We start from the raw sequence: 17,454 nt of genomic DNA on the forward strand, positions 1-17,454 counted from the left end.
GTTGAATGATAAATGATGTTTGAAGGTGCCATAGCAGCGTTCTTAAATCGGCTTTTGGGCAAGTATGTCGAGGATTTAGATACCGAACAGTTTAACGTCGGTATTTTTTCTGGCGATACTTGTCTCACCAACCTAAAGTTAAAACCCGAGGCTTTGGTATGGGAATTTCTTTCTTGACTCTCAAAATATTGCAATAGAAGTTTTACAAAAGCTTTCAATGGTGTTTGGCTTACAGTACCAGCTTGGTCTACCTATCAGGGTAGAAGTTGGACTCATAGGAAAAATTATCTTGAAGATACCATGGTCTGGATTATTTTCTCAGCCTATTATCCTTTGCATAGAGGTAGAAAACTTATGAATCTTCAAGCTCTACTTGTAAATGAAATTTTGTAAATTAGAAGGTAACCGACCAGAAGATGTAATACCTGAATTTTTATGTTCAAGGATGTGTACATCGTAGCTGTACCGGCTGGTCATGATACATATGATGCAGAGGTACAAAAAAGATTAATGAGAGCAGAAAAGAAGAAAATATTAGAGGACTTGAAAGAAGATGAAGCATATAAAACAGGTGGCTTATAAATTTATAACTAAGTTTGGTTCTTCTATTGATTGAATATTCAACATATGTAATTGTTAATGCATACATTTATTTTCAGAATTATTTGCTAATTTATTAACATTTGTGACAAAAAACTTTCAAATTACTATAAATAATGTGCATATTAGATATGAAGAAGAATTAAATGAATCTTTATGTGCTTGTGGCGTATGTATTCAGACTATATCTGTGATGACTACAAATAGGTAAATATTTCTGTTTGTTTCTCATTATGATGCAGCACATAGTCTGACTGAATTTAAAAACTTTTAGTAAATGGAAACCTGGCATCTGTTCAAGTAATACAAACACAATTTATCAGTTAGTACGAGCAGAATCTTTAAGTGTATACATGGATAATGACACAGAATCCTCCCTTACAAGCAACAGGTGTTGTTGGGATATATCTAGTTTTTTGGAGTGGAAGGATACAATGTATAAATCCCTACAAACATTTGGCATGAAGAACAAAGAATTTCAATTTCGTACGTCTCTAAGTTTGATCTTTTAAAGCATAATTTATCCTATAAGGAAACTAATAATGCTATTTTGTAGTTTTGAAACCCTCCACTGCAAAAATAAAAATAATCATACACAAAGGAAACGAACTGCAAACTTCTCGTATGCTAGTCGACATTGTCCTCCATGACATAGCAATGCAAATTTCTGAAATACAGTATATTACCTTCTGTCAACTTTATGATTCATTATTACGGGCAATTATCAACAGGTATGTAATTTTGCTTATAATATTTTAATTACATTTATTTGGTTTTGTTTGTAAATGGTATTACATTAATATATTTTTAGACCTTATATGAAATATCGTCCAAGTAAAACTGTAAAAGAGAATAATCCATCTGTTTGGTGGAAATATGCTTATTATTCAATTTTAGACTATAACGTGAGACCTTATACTTGGCCAAAAGTTATTGAACATAGAAATAACTACAGGAAGTATAAAGAAGCATGCCTACAAAGCTTACTTCGACCAAATGATACAGAATTGAAGTTAGATCTACAAAAATATGAAGATCGTTTGACGATATTGAATATAGTAATTGCTAGAGAACATGCTAGACAAGAGTTGAGGAATAAAGTTACAGAAAAGAAAGTAACTAAAAATACATCTTCAAATGAAGATGTAGAAAATTCTAAATCAGAAAATAATGATGGGCAAGAAGAGGAATCTAAAAAATCATTTCATAATGATTCAGAAAAGAAGATAAAACTGGAAAGACTACCACAACCAATTGGTACAGTATAAAAATGATATACAATATTGAAAAATAAGTGAATGTAAAAACAATTATTAATCATTTATTTTAGATTATAAATTCAATTTTACCTTAGCAAATTCTTCTTTAAGTCTCTTAAGGAATGATAGAGAAATTCTTGTTATAACTATAACTCAGTTTTTAACAAGTATTGAAATACGACCTACAATGTCCGCTTTCAAAGTATCTGCTCGAGCAGAAAGTTTTGTAATAGAAGGTGTTTCTGTGGAAGGTGATCTAGTGCCCTTAATCACCGTGGATAATGTTTTAACAGGTATAAAAGCTTAAAGTGTTTTAACATAAATTTTATACAATACGAAATCTTACTTGGATTTATTTATATAGGAAATGTATCAACCAACTTTCTGGCAATAGATTTTGAAAAAAATGGTGAAAATGTGGATCCAACATTTGATGTATCCCTTAAACTTGAAGCCATTGAAGTGACTTACTATCATGTAATAACAGTATTATATTACAAATATGTAACTAATTTTCACATGTTATTACAACCATTTCTATTCCAGCATGCAATGATGGAAATCATTCAATTTTTCAAGTTCAACAACACAAATATTCAAACTACAATTCTATGGGCATATGAATTGTTCAAATACATAAAAGAGAACTTTTTAATTTTGATAGACAATATCGTTTCTCAAACTCTTCGAATTAATTTCAAAATTGATATTAAAGGGCCATATATTGTATTTCCTGAAGACGGATCGATACAGAAGTGCGTACGATACCAGAAATATTTATAAATGCGTAATTATCGTTGAATCTAAGCGTAACACGAAGGGATTTTAGAGGTGGACACATTCTTGTGGTGGATCTTGGTAACGTGACTGTGTCTAATGAACTTCAAGCAATTAACTTGCAATTAGAAGATGCGACTCTTATGGAATTAGAAGAACTACTTTATGATCGAATACACATTGTATTCTCTGGTGCACAAGTTTTATTTTGTCATTCAGGTATGTCTAATTTTTTTCTTAGAAGGTCTTCACAGGTCTACGTAATATTATGATGCAGGGGACGACTGGAGATCAGCGAGGAAAAAAAAGGATTCCGAGTATCATTTCATACCAAAACTACAGGCAAATACAACTATCTCATATAGCATAAAACCAGATTATCATCAACTACCTAGGTAGCTTTTCAACTTTTCGAGAGTATTAAATCACATTTAATCAGATTTTTTTTTTCATTTTATAGGACTAAAGTTAACGTTTCAATTTCAAGTATCAAATTCAATTTATCAGAAAACAAGATGCAAATGATTGTACATTTCCTAAATTTGTTGTTATCTGTATACAAACAGAATATTGGAAAATGTGACGATACATTTAAAGAATTTGTGTCACAGGAATGTTTGAATAATATGATTATGTCAACGAAAGAATTGAGAAATGTACAACACAGTGTATGTCTATTACCAGTTATGACGCTACAGAATAAGCTTATACATGTTACAAAGGAGCTGTTTACAAATAATATACAGAAACAAAAACTCGATAGGTAACGTACAAAAAATATCTTTTTACGTTAAGCAATAAATTGTTTAGTCAATTATTATAAATGAGCGATAATTGAAAGTCATTTACTTTGACCAATAGAAGCATTGTTTCTTCTGAAGTCAGTGAAGAAGATTTGGAATTACTATCGAAAACTATTAATTTATCTGGATTTGAAGACAATGTATCCCCATGCAACCATATCAACCTGTTGTTGAGATTTGCTATTGGAGAGGTGCTATATGCGTTCAATTTTTTCTTTGTGACTGTACTTAATTATTTCATTAGATTTTTTAATATTCTAATAATATTTTTATATATTTAGTTATCAGTTCATTTGGCAAGCATAAATCATGGAAGAGAAGAACCTTATTTGAATCTAAGATTGCATGCATTATATCTTGAAACTGCAATAATGGAATATGGACCTGCTATTCAGTTTGGTATAGGATCTATTCTTCTAGTGGACAAAACTAATGCTGGTGTAACTGGATCATATTTGGAACTAATATCCACAGAAGAACCACATGAAGTACTTGTTGTATCCTACCGTAAGGTACTTTATTGAAGATTTATAATTATTATTTATATCTTCAATTTTACAAGAATACAATTTGTTTAGGTGAAATCAAATTGCCCTGACTTCAAATCTCATTTCAAAAGTATCGAGCGTTCCCTCGTTATAAATATACTGAATGTTAATGTAAATCTTCACAAGCCTGCTCTATTCAAAATAAGAGAATATTGGCATAGATTGGCCAAGTCAGTACACCAAATACATATTAACTCGTAGAAAAATTTTAATGCAATTTATTCCAGTAAAATATATTACTTTTTTCAGTATTTTCAAGCACAATAACTTGTTTCATATTATGGGGATGGCATTTCACAACATTGTACAGTGGAAAACGAAAGAAGATGATCCGCCTATTCCTCCTGGTACTACATAATATTTCTTTCATAAATTCAGTTTATTTATAATGTATTTTAATGACTTGTTTTTTTTTAGGTGCAATCAAGCTGAATTATTCCGCAAGACTTAGTGCTCTGGTTCTCAGGTTTTGCGATAAGGACATGGATTTATTACAAATGCAAATCCTTGGATTGGAGAATCATTGTATTTACAATGCCAATGAAAGAATGGTCTTACGTGCACATCTTAGGTACTTGTTTGTAGAAGATCTAAACGAAGATACGCTATATACAAAAGTGAGTTTCAAATTGAATATGATTCAGTTATTTTTAACATGATTTTCCCATTCAATTTTATTCGTTTTGTTATAAGCTTTTAACTACGGACGAGGATAAGGTTTTTGATTTGAAATACGTCAGGCATATGCCAAAATTATACACGTGTCCTGACATCGATACCAAGCAAGATGATGTGATGTCTGATGGGACATTTAAATTTTCGGTTGGAAGAATTAACTGTGTAATTATCTCGAAGATATTACACGATTTAAAGGTATCGTAATATAACTTATCGTTGATCAATCTCGTGAATTCTATTTTATATTGTACGATATTTTTGTAGCACTTTTTGGCACCATTTACTTCAACCTACTGTTCGCAATTTAAGAATTATCTAAGTAGGAAATTTCTAAGCGGTATTGACGTGTTTAAAAAAAGTGCGACGAAAGTACATATTTGTATCGATATTCAAGGCCCTATATTTCTTTTACCTCAACGGAAAGATGTTCCGAGTTTACTCGTACTCAATACAGGTTACCATTACCAATAAATATCCATGATAAATGTTTATTAGCAAAAGAATAGAAACGCTGATACTAACTTTTGAATCCTAGGTACTCTATCGGTTGAAAACTTCTTTAAAAAAGTTAACCAATGTGCTCAAAATATTAAAATGTCTGGTAATGATATGAATCCATTAACGATTGACAACATCTTAGTGAAGCTGAATAATATGACTATATCTAGAGCTATTATGACACTTAATCAAGATTTGGAAATTCAAGTGAGATTTAATATTTGACAATATTAAAAACGAATGTTACGTAATCATGTCCCTAAATATTTATACGTAACATTTTTTCCTAGGAACCTATTATCGAGCCAATACATATTCACTTCGATACAAAAAGGAAAACTGAGTATCGTAGTGCAATGGAGTTTCAAACATATGGATTATTTAATGTACAAGGTTCAATGGATTTTGTGTACATTAATTTAAGCCAGAAAGATTTGAAGTCTAGTATATTGGTGTGGAAAGATAATATTTCAAAGATTATATTATTTGAAGATGTGTATGAAAACGAAACACATTCTACAGTAGAAGGCCAGTTGTCAAATGCTGATCATCAGGACGTGATGGTAAAAAAATTGGAAAATTTTCTTACTCGCAAAGAAAATACTGTATGCGAAGTTAATGCAAAATTAACTTTAGAGGGATTGCAATTGAATTTGTTTTTAGATTCAGAGGAGGTACATGAATACAATTTATTTGCAACGCAACATGAATCTTTGTAATTTCTCTTATTCTTTTCTTCTCTTGTCAATGCATTTCAGGTATTAAGCTCGCCAGTTCGTGATTTGAATCGTGGATTATGTAGACTAACGTTTGGAGAGGTGATCAATACATATGCATTCTATAGCGATAAAAGTTTAAAGATGAAATTGTCATTGCAAAGTTGCGTTCTTCAAGATACTCGAAAAAATTCCCAAGCTATAAGGAAGTCCGTATTCTTAGAAATATTTCTGAAAATACTTGATAATGTTAACGTAATTATTCTCATTACAGGATAATTCAGTCACCTGCAAGACTGATAGGAGTACATCCTGAATCTTATATATCCGTTTCAATGTCACCTATCGTTGACATTGCATATACTTGTGCCCCTGCAGGAGAAAAATGTTTTGATGCTCTTATTCAAGAAGTTCGAATGAATTTGTCCATACCATTTACGATGCATCTAACAAGATACATCATGGACTCTCTTCCAGGAGAACAAATTGAGGAAGGAATCGTCAATCATGCATATGAAAGCAACAACAAAACAGTAGTAAGTGATCGAACTGCAATAGTTAATTAATTAAGTCATTCACTTTATCCTTTACTTTCATTTTAATTTAAGCATAACTCTCTTTTAAATGTCCAAAATAATTGCTTAGTCAAATTAAACTTGTCTTTCAAAATGCATTTGTTTTAAATCAAGAGCAGGGATATTACCGACGCAGAAAGAGATAAATTAAAGTATGCACAATATTTTAAGGAAGAACCAGGTATTTACGCACATTTATCGATGTTGCTTTTACTATTGTTCCTTGTTGAACGTGCAAAAGAATTATCGATTAAGGGACGAAAAAATTAAACATCTATACGTTGCTGCAATATACATATATACGCATTTATACTGTAGTTGTATCTTTGCTGTTAAGAGTTTAATTGAAGAATGATTTTCTGTGACATGTAGATGCTTCAATATCTGTAAGGATACACAAGCCAGAGATTTTATTCTTCGGAGACTTAAAAGCAAACAACGCACACGTCATTCTTTTACAAGCAGAGGTAACATTTGAAAGCAGCAGGCACAGTTGCGCCTCATCAGTCGTCTGTACGCTCACCGATGTTCGTGCCAAAACGAAGAAACAGGGAAATTATTCGAAACACATACCATATTGGTTGTTACGTCCTTGTGACATAGAAATTTGTTGGAAGGAAGAAGCACCTAAATTTAATGTCAATTATACTGTTTCTGTGAACAGAATTGATACACATCTCTCTGCAGAAACTATGCATACATTTCTCAATGTAATAACAATAGTCGCCTCAATAATAGATTAATACTCGTTACTTAAAAAATGTCTATACACAAAATATAACGTGCGTTTTCAGATATTGAACGAAACCACGAATTTCTTGGACAGCATTAATATGAAAGGAAAAGTCAGACCTACAGATCAAGATTCTAGCATACATTCTAATTTATGGACTCCGAAAAAAATTTCAAACGTACCATATAAAAAGATGAACAATGGTACGTGTGTGAATGTACCTATATAAATTTGAATTTCGATTGAAATATTTTTCTTTTTCGAATCATACATTACAGAGGATTCAAATATAGTTTACGAGTACAATGACAAAATGGTGACTGTTACTTTAAAACCGCTAGTAGTTTGCTTGTTATTGGAAATAGAATACTCGACGGAAAGACTTCCCGTAATAAAACTCGAGAGTATAGTTACAGCTTCGATTAATGATTGGTTCAATGATTTTAATCTTGAATCCAGTATAAAGCTTCATGCATTCTGTTATAATGCGGATTACAGAAACTGGGAGCCTCTGATTGATTTGTGCTCAGAAGACGATATTAATTACAGACCATGGGAATTAATGATAAAAGTAAGCATTCTACATATGTCCATATACGTACGTATAGGATCAACGTATTTATATGTATATTCGATTTTAATGAATTATTGTGACATTTTTATCGTTGTAGATGCGTCAAGGTGAAGCTTTCATGATAAATTCAATTTGGACAGACTCGCATCAGCACGTAAAACAGAATGGATCGAAAATGAAAAAAAGAAGCCTCAGAAGTACCGATCAAGACTCTGCAGATATGGTTTTCATAACTCCCGACCATTTAACTACATCGAAACTAAACGGTATCCTAAGTATGATTTTTCAAATAATCGATTAATCGACTATGTTAGTCAGACTTTATAAATCTGTTTTAGAAACAGAATGGTATTCAAAATATGAGGAAGAGTCTGACACAGATGACGACGATGGTCAGAAGAAATTAGCGAAGACATCTAATTATATATTTCACAGCAACAGTAGTGAAGAAGAAGAGAGCGACAGCGATGATTCTAGTATAAACGAGGATGAAGGATTGGAATTAACACCAGAATGTAATGCAGACTCTTGTAGGTAGATTATGATAAATAGTATGTCGAAAAAAAGATCTCAGGTGTTGTTACCGTAACGATTTTTTATATTTTACAACAGTTGGCCCTCTTGGTCGTGAATCAATAAAGTCAAATGATTTGGCAGCTTACATTACCATATCTACAGAAGACAAACTTAACATAGTAATTACACCAAATTTAATTGCTATAACGGATATCATCATAAATGCATTTCAGCAAGCTACAAGTGGAATACCAATAGTACCTACGAATATTAAAAAGTTAAATTTACAAAACGATATCGGTCATGAAAGTCGAATAGAGCTTCTTGTTTTGGAAAATGTTAGTATACCATTAGTGGTACATAAAGTAATCATTAAAAATTGTGGAATAATTGATGAATTTATTCATTACAGGAAAATCATGAAAACGGTAATCGTGTTATAGCAAGTGAAGAGTTCCATAATATTAATTCACCGATGAGTGTTCCAAGTAGTCCAGAAATAGAAACTCAATCAGTTCTTGGTAGTCCACAATGGATCGAAAATGAAATAGATTTTGCTGACCCAAACACAAATTTACAAAATCACCCAATGTCAATTGAGGAAATATTCGAAAACGATCTCGCGATAAAAATATATAAGACGATCACTGGAGAAGCATTACGTGTTATATTTGAAGGTATATGTACATGCATACCTACATACTTTTATATTCAAGTACATTTTAAAGGAATTTTTTTAAATACCGGACTGTTGTATACCCACAGGATTTGAAGATGTATTGGTGTACTGTCCTAAACGACAAGGTTGTAATCTGATTCCACTTCGACCTATCAGACACGAAGTTCGTTATCATTTGGTAATAGAGGCTACAATTAATAACTATTTGTACCGTACAATCACTGTGCGGTCGCCCCTTAAGGTAAAACATTATTAGGACTAATTCACTCTGGTAATATAATATAACGCGAAATGTATTTTTATTTCAGTTTCATAATGAAACATCTTATGCACTGGGCCTTTATTATAAAAAGTCGTTGTTGGATAAACTAGATCTCACATGTATTGGTGAACCTACAAATCCTTTTGATGACAGTATTAGAATGACAATTATCGAACCTGACTCTACTTACAGTATTCCTTTATATATAGCTTATCACTTTCCTATACATATACTGCCTGCTTATTTGGAGTAAGTATAGAATTTGAAAAAACTTGTACTTTATTGTGTACCTGAATAATTTTATATTCAAATGAGAAATTTCATTTAGAAAGTATCAAGTTAGCGAAGAAGGAGTTTATTGGAAAGAACTGAGTGCAACAATGAATGTAACTAAAGACATTTGCTGCAAAATCAAAGGAGATGAGAGCAATGCTGCTGTCTTTTGTGTCAAAGTCTCTTGTAATGAAATTCCATTGGTAACAAGAACCAGTTATCAAGTACCAAGCTACTTGATAACCATTCACTCGCCGCTTATTTTTAACAACCAGCTACCATTTGTGATAGACGTTAACATACCTAGTATTAATTACGAACTGAAAATCGAACCAGGAGAAAAGATAAATATGCATTCATTAAATTGTAATAGTGATATTCAATTCATTTTTAAGGTACGTTAATAAGCTATGTTAATATCTGTCAACTATTAAAAGAATCAAAAGTTACTTTTATAATCATTTACAGATACAAAATTATTTGGGTACACACTGGTCTGGCACGGCAAAATTAAACAGGAATTTAGAAAGGAAATTCATTGTAATGAATACAGATAATGAATCAGAATTAACAAAACCATTTCTATTATGCATAGAACTATGCAACATTACAAGTTGGCACATTATTATTCAGTCTCAATATTGGATGATAAACAAAACTGGATTACCCTTGTTACTTCAGGTAGTTATTTACATACACATATGTAGTTTTTACAAAATTTTGATTAATATGTTGATCTTTTTAGGAATGCCATTCTCAAGCTATTAGTGAAATACCAGAAGAAGAACTGATAGTATTCTCGCAGAAAAATAATAAAAAGGGCACTGTAAGATTAAGAGCTCATCAATCAGAATGGTCTATGCCCTTTGGTCTAGAAGGAATTACCACAATGTCTTTGATTGTGTGCAAAGACACAGAACGTGGAAGAAAGTACAGAATTCTAACTGAAATTGAAAGCTCCCGTCTTTCTCCTAATTTCACTAAAATAATAACATTTTTACCATACTTCTGCATTAGTAATAAAACAAAGAGAACTCTGAGATTCATGGAAGATAACGATCAGGCAGATTTATGGAATGATCTTCTATCTGGACAAAATATGCCATTCTGGCCAGTTACAGAATCAATGAAGATGAGAATAAAATGGAGGAATAGTCAATTAGTATCTCAACATTTTGATATTACTCGCGTAGGGAGGACTGTACTAAGAATGGATAATGGCGTAAGTAATCATATGTTTACTTTTTATTTATAAAAAAATATATATATATATATATATATTAAAGAACATTTCTTAAATTATAGTCAGCCATTACTGTAGAAATCAAAGGGGGTATTAATTCACCATATCATGTTATATTCCAAAAGTGTACGTCTGGTGATATACCAGTAAGAATAGATAATTTCTGCGATAATCTATTTTTGAAAATTAGTCAGTCCAATTTGGGACAAGTAGCTTTAATAAATCCCTTTCAAAGTCTCTTATACACCTGGGACGATCCGACAAAATTAAGAGAACTCGTTTGGAACGTGTACAACAATAAGAAAACTGGATACAATGCAAAATTTGAAAAGGTACAGGCATTATATTTTTCTTTTCTTTGTCACAAAGTATTCGCGTGAAACGTTTTTTTTCTTTTTTAAAGGACGGCTATGGACAAGAAATTGTGCCCCTTGTAATTGTTGAGAAATGTAACAGTGTACTATCCTCTACGCCTACATTTAAATCCTGTAGTAATAAGTCTACATGGCTGGAAACTAAATCTGCTAGTTTTAGCAGTAGCGAAAGCAATCCGTATGACGACGATACGAGAACAACCTCATCGAAACAGGCACAAACAGATCAAACAATAGTGTACTGGGTGAGCTACCTAGAGGGTAACCAGCGGGTTTTACTCTTTACCCAACATGAAACGGTATTCCTGAAAGCCAAAAATATCGTCGATCCCGAACCTAGCAAGAAAGAAATATTTTTATCTATTGCTGGTATTGGAATCTCTATTGTAAGTTAATCGACATTAGCATTCTTAAATAAAATGAGAAACACTTTATTAACGCTTTTTGATACGATTGCAGATAACAAAATCTAGTGAGGTTTCAAGAGAGTTGGTAAACGCAAACATTACGAATTCTGCAGCTCACTGGGAGCTTTACTTTGGTAGAAAATGGAAAAGTTTATCGTTAGAATTGAGCGCTTGGATCGAAAGCAAATATGTCAATTTTTGTAAGAAAGCTCAGTTCGAAAATTTAATCGATGTATGTTTTTCATAAAATCTCGAATGTATGCTAAAACTTCTTATGCTTCTTCTTATACATGCGCTTCGCGCGTAATATAATATGTTTTATACATATGTTGATGTTAGGTTGATCTTGCAAAAATGCATATGACCAAGCCATTCTATGGAAAACTAAGAAGAACCTATTCTCCGGGAATTTGGTTGCACTACAGAAAATCTATGTCATTAGCTTACTTGCAGGGCTATGTTCATAGAATACAGGTATAATTATGCAACTTATTTTACCTATTATTACTAATACCTCGAAATCTAATCAAATATTTGACAACTGTTTTAGGTGGACAATCAAACTCGTAACACTGCGTTCCCAGTAGTTTTATATTCAAATTTGCAAGAAAGCATTATAAATTATGCGGGAAGCCATACATTGAAACATTGTATAGAATTTGCTTGTTTAAAACAGAAGAAGCTTAAGTACGATATATTTAAGTATGTAATCATTATTTTGTTAGTTTCGATATTATTAACATCAGCATTACAAATTTTAATAATCAAATATTCCTTGCAGAGGTATTTCTATTATAATTAGAGAATTTGATCTAAATCTACAAGAAACTTTTCTTCTTTCATTGATCGATTTGATTCCAAAGAAACCAGAAACTAAATATTCTATAGCCGCAAAGCTAAAAAAAGATGTCACAAGCATTCATTTATTGTCGTTATCTAACAAAAATAATGTAAGTAATTATGAATATTTTATTTTTTCCATTTATTAATTCGTGATACTAATGTAACGTAATAATTGCAGAATTCAATTGTTAGGAGAAAGAATGTAATAGAGCATATATATATTTCTCCTATATTAATGCGCTTAATATTGTTAGCTGATACAGAGAGACATAATATTTACAATATTGGCAATATTATAGATTATAAAAATATTGTTCGACTTATCTTTCAATATTCTGAAAAAGGAGGATCCGAAAAACATGCTGAATTCAGGTTTAGAGAACTACGCGTAAACATTTAGAAATAATTCATTTGGAGATAAGCTAATTTTAAGTTTTTTTTTTTCTTTTTTTTCCATTTATAGACTTCCCTGCTATCAAAAAAATTTTGTCACGACTGACAATATGGAACTTTTACTGAATCTTTCGCGATTCTATATAGCTCAGGCTATGCCACAATTTCATGTTCTTATACGTTCCACCACAGTTTTGGGAAATCAATATGGTTATAACTTTAAATCACCAGGAGACAACTTTTATGAGTCTAATACAGTAAGGAAATTTAATTAAGTAATGTTCAATAACATTTTGATCTCTTAATTAACATGTAAACAACTGTACAGTTGATCTTAGCCGGAGATGAAATAGCAGAAAAATTAAGTCATGAGGTAACTTGTCAATTGGGATATTCTACTGTGGATGTTACACAGACATCAACTTTTAATTTTGACTTTCAACTTCACGTAATTCAATCGAAGGTGTGTAACAAAGCTAACAAAGAACTAACAACTTTATTACTTTAATGAAGTTAAATAACCATAGAAAGTCTAAATTTAGGTAAAAGAATCATCTTTTCAAAATAAGGACATACCACCTTTGAATCTTTCAATTCGAACTTCATTTTCTTCGGATATTGAATTGGAAACATGCAGTCTGGTTATCGCATTCATAAACAGTAAGTAGAAAATATTTGATCTTAACCATTAGTATATTTTATACTAAAAATTTCTATTTTTCTTCTATTACTTGTTGCATCCTATAGGTATACATCAAGAAGAGTTAAAATATTTCTTCAAAACTTTGGGGAAGAAGGCGTCAATATTTTTTAACACTGACAGTTCCCCTACTAAAGCTTATTCAAAAGTGATAGCAGATATTATAAAAAGGTAATTTCAAAAATATTTTGTCTGACTGAAGCATGATCCTAATGATCCCCATATTTTAGGGCACAAGAAATCGGCCATAAGTTTATATCTCGAATACGCTTACCACGTTATATTAATCCTTATAAGGTAAAATATACTGAAATCTTTACAAAAGTGTTCGCATATGCAGCATTTACAAGGAATTTTTGTTTCAACAGGGAGTCGAAATATTCTCGATGCATAAAGCGAAAGGAATGCATCTTCTGAGTATGATAACTCAAAATCCATGTATTGAATCTGACATTTATTGGGCACACGCTGCGCTTTCAAATGACGACAAGCATATAGCACTTGTTTCATTGCAGTAAGTATACACACTCACTATCTCGCAAAGCTGCAAAGAGCCGCTCCTATTCCCCAGGTATAACGAAGTCAAACTGAATGAGCCTTATATCTAACGTCCAGCTACCTACTCTAGCTCACTATTATCTGTCCGCGGTCCCACGTAGTTTGCTTTGCACAGAGCTGATACGCTCACTATTGAACTTCGATCATCTTGGCGAAAGGTTTTCGATTCATTTAATGTTTCATTTAGACGTCTATATTTCATCGAGAAAGGATGTACATGGGGATCTTTAAATGTAAAGTGGACTTTGGAAACTCATCGATTATTATCACCTCCAACTGTGGTTAATAATAAACTTATTCTGCACGTGAACAAGGTATTTTCATATGATAATTAAAAAATATATAATGTAAATGTAAAGGTAATGATGAATAATTGATCTTACCCATAGAACGAAGATACTTTATCACCCATGGTGGATTGGTATTTGGAGAGTGAAGCAACAGATATTCTGGAATGGTTGTGCCAGAAAATAAATACAGCGATGATCTTGAACATGGAGAACAGTATATGTTCAAAGCAAGTTGTATAACTGTAATTCAAATGATAAAAAAAGATTATTATATGTATAAATTAGTCAGGCATAATAAATTCTCTGACAAACGCAATAATTTTTCTCTTATATTGAAAACCTATATCTAAAATGTAACAGTATTTCTTACTATTTAGTACAATTTTTCGTTCTTAACTTTCGTATAGTTCAGAAGTCTATAGCATTACAAATTTAAGATATACAAGTATTTTATACTCTTATAATATCTTTTAAATTGTTGTTAATTCGCTTGTTGAAGAGAATTAGACAGTATCTGCATATTATATAGTCGTTTGGATAAAGTACGTCTAGTTTATTTCATAATTTATTTACAAAAAGTCTTAGTAAATTACACTTACAGGCATCTCCACTCGAACTAAAGTAAATAATTTAAGAACTACACGTATTTAGATATCTATAGAATAGGATACTTTGGGGTCAGGGAGAAGCTGGGATTAGGGAAAGTGTTCTGTTTAACTTATGTGTCTCATCTTTTTTCCGTTTTCCTTTGTCCTCTTTACCTAATTATCCTTAAACAAAGTTGTATCTTTTCTTTTTTTTTTATACATGTACTACCCTCGTGAGAACGGAACACTATTCACTCACGAAATTTCTTTCTACGAAATGAAAAAGGAAGTATCAGCGTGGAAGGTGTGCGAATGTAAATATCTTTTCGTTCGAACGGACATTGAAAAATGAGAATTTTTCCCTCTCTTACCATTTTGTTACATTAGATAAATGTATATGTAAGAATCGTTGAAATATGTGCAAAAGCTGACAATGGGGGGAGGGGAGGGGAGGGGATAGTACTTGTTAGTCCTTTACGATAACATATGCGCTTTGAAAAGCATAAAGTCTTGAGATATAAATATATCCCATTTGAATCGCTTAATGGCACGATCAAGAGCTTAAGATTTAAAAATTCCATTTTTGCCCTTTTCTGTATTTCATTTCATACAGTATATCAAAAACGCTCTTTAAATTCTTTCTTTCTCTTTCGAACTCTTTTCCTTTCTCTTCCTCTGACTCTTATGGTTTCTCATTTCGTTTTTTTTTTTTTTAAATCCAAACCAGTGTTACTACTATTAGTTTTTATCAACCCCCTTTTTATTACACAATTCATTTTACGTGTTGAAATTTTATCACAACAGTATTCAATTACATTTCTAAGTATATTTATTCCAAAAAAACAAAAGCTTGGTTAGTCAGATATTGCCTAATTACTTTAAAAGACTCCACCCATAGAATCGTACAAAGAATCAAAAATAAAATTACAACGAATTTCATCAAAAACAAGAAAGAAAGAAAAAATATGTGAAGTGTTTTCGGCAAATTCAACTTAAGCCGTGAAATCGCATTCGTGGGTACGCGTGTTAAAGGTTTCTTCTTTTTACAATCGCTTACGGTTCTTCTCTCATTCTGACTTTTTCTCTTTCTTTCGCTCGCTCGCTCTCTCTCTCTCTCTCTCTCTCTCTCTCTCTCTCTCTCTCTCTCTCTCTCTCGCTCGCTCTCTCCCTCTCCCTCCCTCCCACCCTCTTTCTCTCTCGCTCTCACTCACGCTCTCGCTCTCCCTCTTTCTCGATTTCGTAAGCTCGTATATATGTGTATGTACGTATAATAATATATATAATAATATATGAAGATATACATATATATTATTATATATAAACATATATATATATATATATATATATATATATATATATATATATATATATATATATATGTATCGTTTTGTTTATAACTTCACAGACACTATTCCCCACCCCTTTCTCTACCAGTACCCCCATCCTTCGTGTACACGATTGAGGTGTTCATTTATTCATTCATTCAGAATACACCACAGGAAAACACACGCCGAATTTTTAAACACACACAAGACCAGGACATTCACGTATCATGGGTTCTCTTTGTTTTTGTCCTCCCTGATACTCTTCATCCATTTTCTTTCTGTCACTCAACAGGCTTTTTTGTAGGGACGAACCTGGGAGTTTCTCCTTTTCATATGTTTTCTTAATTTTTCTATATTTCATCCCCCTTATTCGTTCTTTTCATTTTGCCTTTTTGTCAGTCATTATTCGAGTGCGTGCGTGTTTCCCTTATGAATAGACACCATTCGAACTACGTTTGCTCATTTTCTCTTTCCTACTTCCTTCCTCTGCCAACAGTATCCATGTGACCATTTCCCAAATTACTATATTTTGCGATAATTTCTTTACTTTCATTCACCCGTTCACGCATTGACTTTCATCATTTTCTGATCCATTCGCAAACTCTTTCTCGCTCTCTATTTCTTCCTTGCTAGCAATGTCTTTCCTCAGTTCTAGTTTTGCCTGTGTTTCTAAAAGTCGAGACTTTGAATGGTCTGTTGCTTCTCGCGTAATACATTTTATTTCTGCAAGGGAGACCATCATGGGGGGCATTCGCACCGCATTGCGTTTACTTCTATTCTCTTCCTTCCTTTCCTCTTTTTTTTTCTTGGTTTATGTTAATTCCTCACACGCAGCACGGCGCACTTCGAATATAATAAGATTCAATGGAAGTGTACGAATGACTGTATATGTCGTGTGTGTATGTATTCATGTATGCATGTGTACGTGCCGCGCGCACGTTGTATGATTGTGTTGTGTGCACGCGTGTGGATATATTGTGTCGTGTTATCTACAAAATATCTTAATTACTCGCTAATTACAGCACAAAACATGCAAATATAAAAATTTGCATTATATTATCGTTAATATTTATATGTATAATCGTCACCTCAATATCGTTCCGTATATCTCGCACCATTTTGTAAGGTTCGTCAAACAGATTTGTGTTTCTTCTATAGTTTTGTCTCAATCGTTATATCTCGGTTTTTAAATATATTATTATGCTGCTATAATCGTTTGTTCTTTATCTCTCACTCTCCCCTT

General features: G+C 32.2%; 2 protein-coding genes across 2 annotated transcripts in view; one reads left to right on the forward strand and one right to left on the reverse strand.

Annotated features, from left to right (window-relative positions):
• On the forward strand, nt 1-14,612 carry LOC143185029 (intermembrane lipid transfer protein VPS13A). The gene is made up of 52 exons (XM_076387716.1): nt 1-156; nt 236-343; nt 445-571; nt 660-807; nt 875-1,086; nt 1,157-1,331; nt 1,412-1,857; nt 1,931-2,152; nt 2,224-2,336; nt 2,406-2,614; nt 2,689-2,855; nt 2,914-3,031; nt 3,097-3,399; nt 3,498-3,630; nt 3,721-3,951; nt 4,018-4,157; nt 4,237-4,334; nt 4,405-4,604; nt 4,681-4,860; nt 4,930-5,119; nt 5,201-5,370; nt 5,454-5,837; nt 5,922-6,088; nt 6,154-6,415; nt 6,569-6,635; nt 6,827-7,164; nt 7,249-7,390; nt 7,466-7,758; nt 7,859-8,027; nt 8,100-8,291; nt 8,374-8,615; nt 8,690-8,954; nt 9,043-9,197; nt 9,265-9,467; nt 9,547-9,886; nt 9,960-10,172; nt 10,237-10,713; nt 10,797-11,066; nt 11,138-11,494; nt 11,568-11,747; nt 11,855-11,989; nt 12,066-12,217; nt 12,297-12,465; nt 12,537-12,730; nt 12,822-13,008; nt 13,080-13,214; nt 13,294-13,411; nt 13,499-13,622; nt 13,682-13,748; nt 13,820-13,965; nt 14,197-14,323; nt 14,399-14,612. The coding sequence occupies exons 1-52, from the start codon at nt 13-15 to the stop codon at nt 14,537-14,539; spliced, it is 10,245 nt and encodes a 3,414-aa protein (XP_076243831.1). The 5' UTR covers nt 1-12; the 3' UTR covers nt 14,540-14,612.
• Nucleotides 13,885-17,454, reverse strand: part of Osa (trithorax group protein osa) — an 18,358-nt gene continuing 14,788 nt past the window's right edge. The window contains 1 exon segment of the mRNA XM_076387715.1: nt 13,885-14,539. The gene's annotated coding sequence lies outside the window, so the exon portion shown is untranslated.

The sequence above is a fragment of the Calliopsis andreniformis genome, chromosome 10, assembly GCF_051401765.1.
Source record: "Calliopsis andreniformis isolate RMS-2024a chromosome 10, iyCalAndr_principal, whole genome shotgun sequence".
Taxonomy (NCBI): domain Eukaryota; kingdom Metazoa; phylum Arthropoda; class Insecta; order Hymenoptera; family Andrenidae; genus Calliopsis; species Calliopsis andreniformis.

Bases quoted from the DNA above. Each gene is read 5' to 3' on its own strand.
- LOC143185029 (XM_076387716.1), top strand. From the start codon at position 13: ATGATGTTTGAAGGTGCCATAGCAGCGTTCTTAAATCGGCTTTTGGGC. The intron at 5,371-5,453 runs GTGAGATTTAAT...ATTTTTTCCTAG, and splicing joins ATCAAGATTTGGAAATTCAA to GAACCTATTATCGAGCCAAT. The intron at 9,887-9,959 runs GTACGTTAATAA...AATCATTTACAG, and splicing joins ATATTCAATTCATTTTTAAG to ATACAAAATTATTTGGGTAC.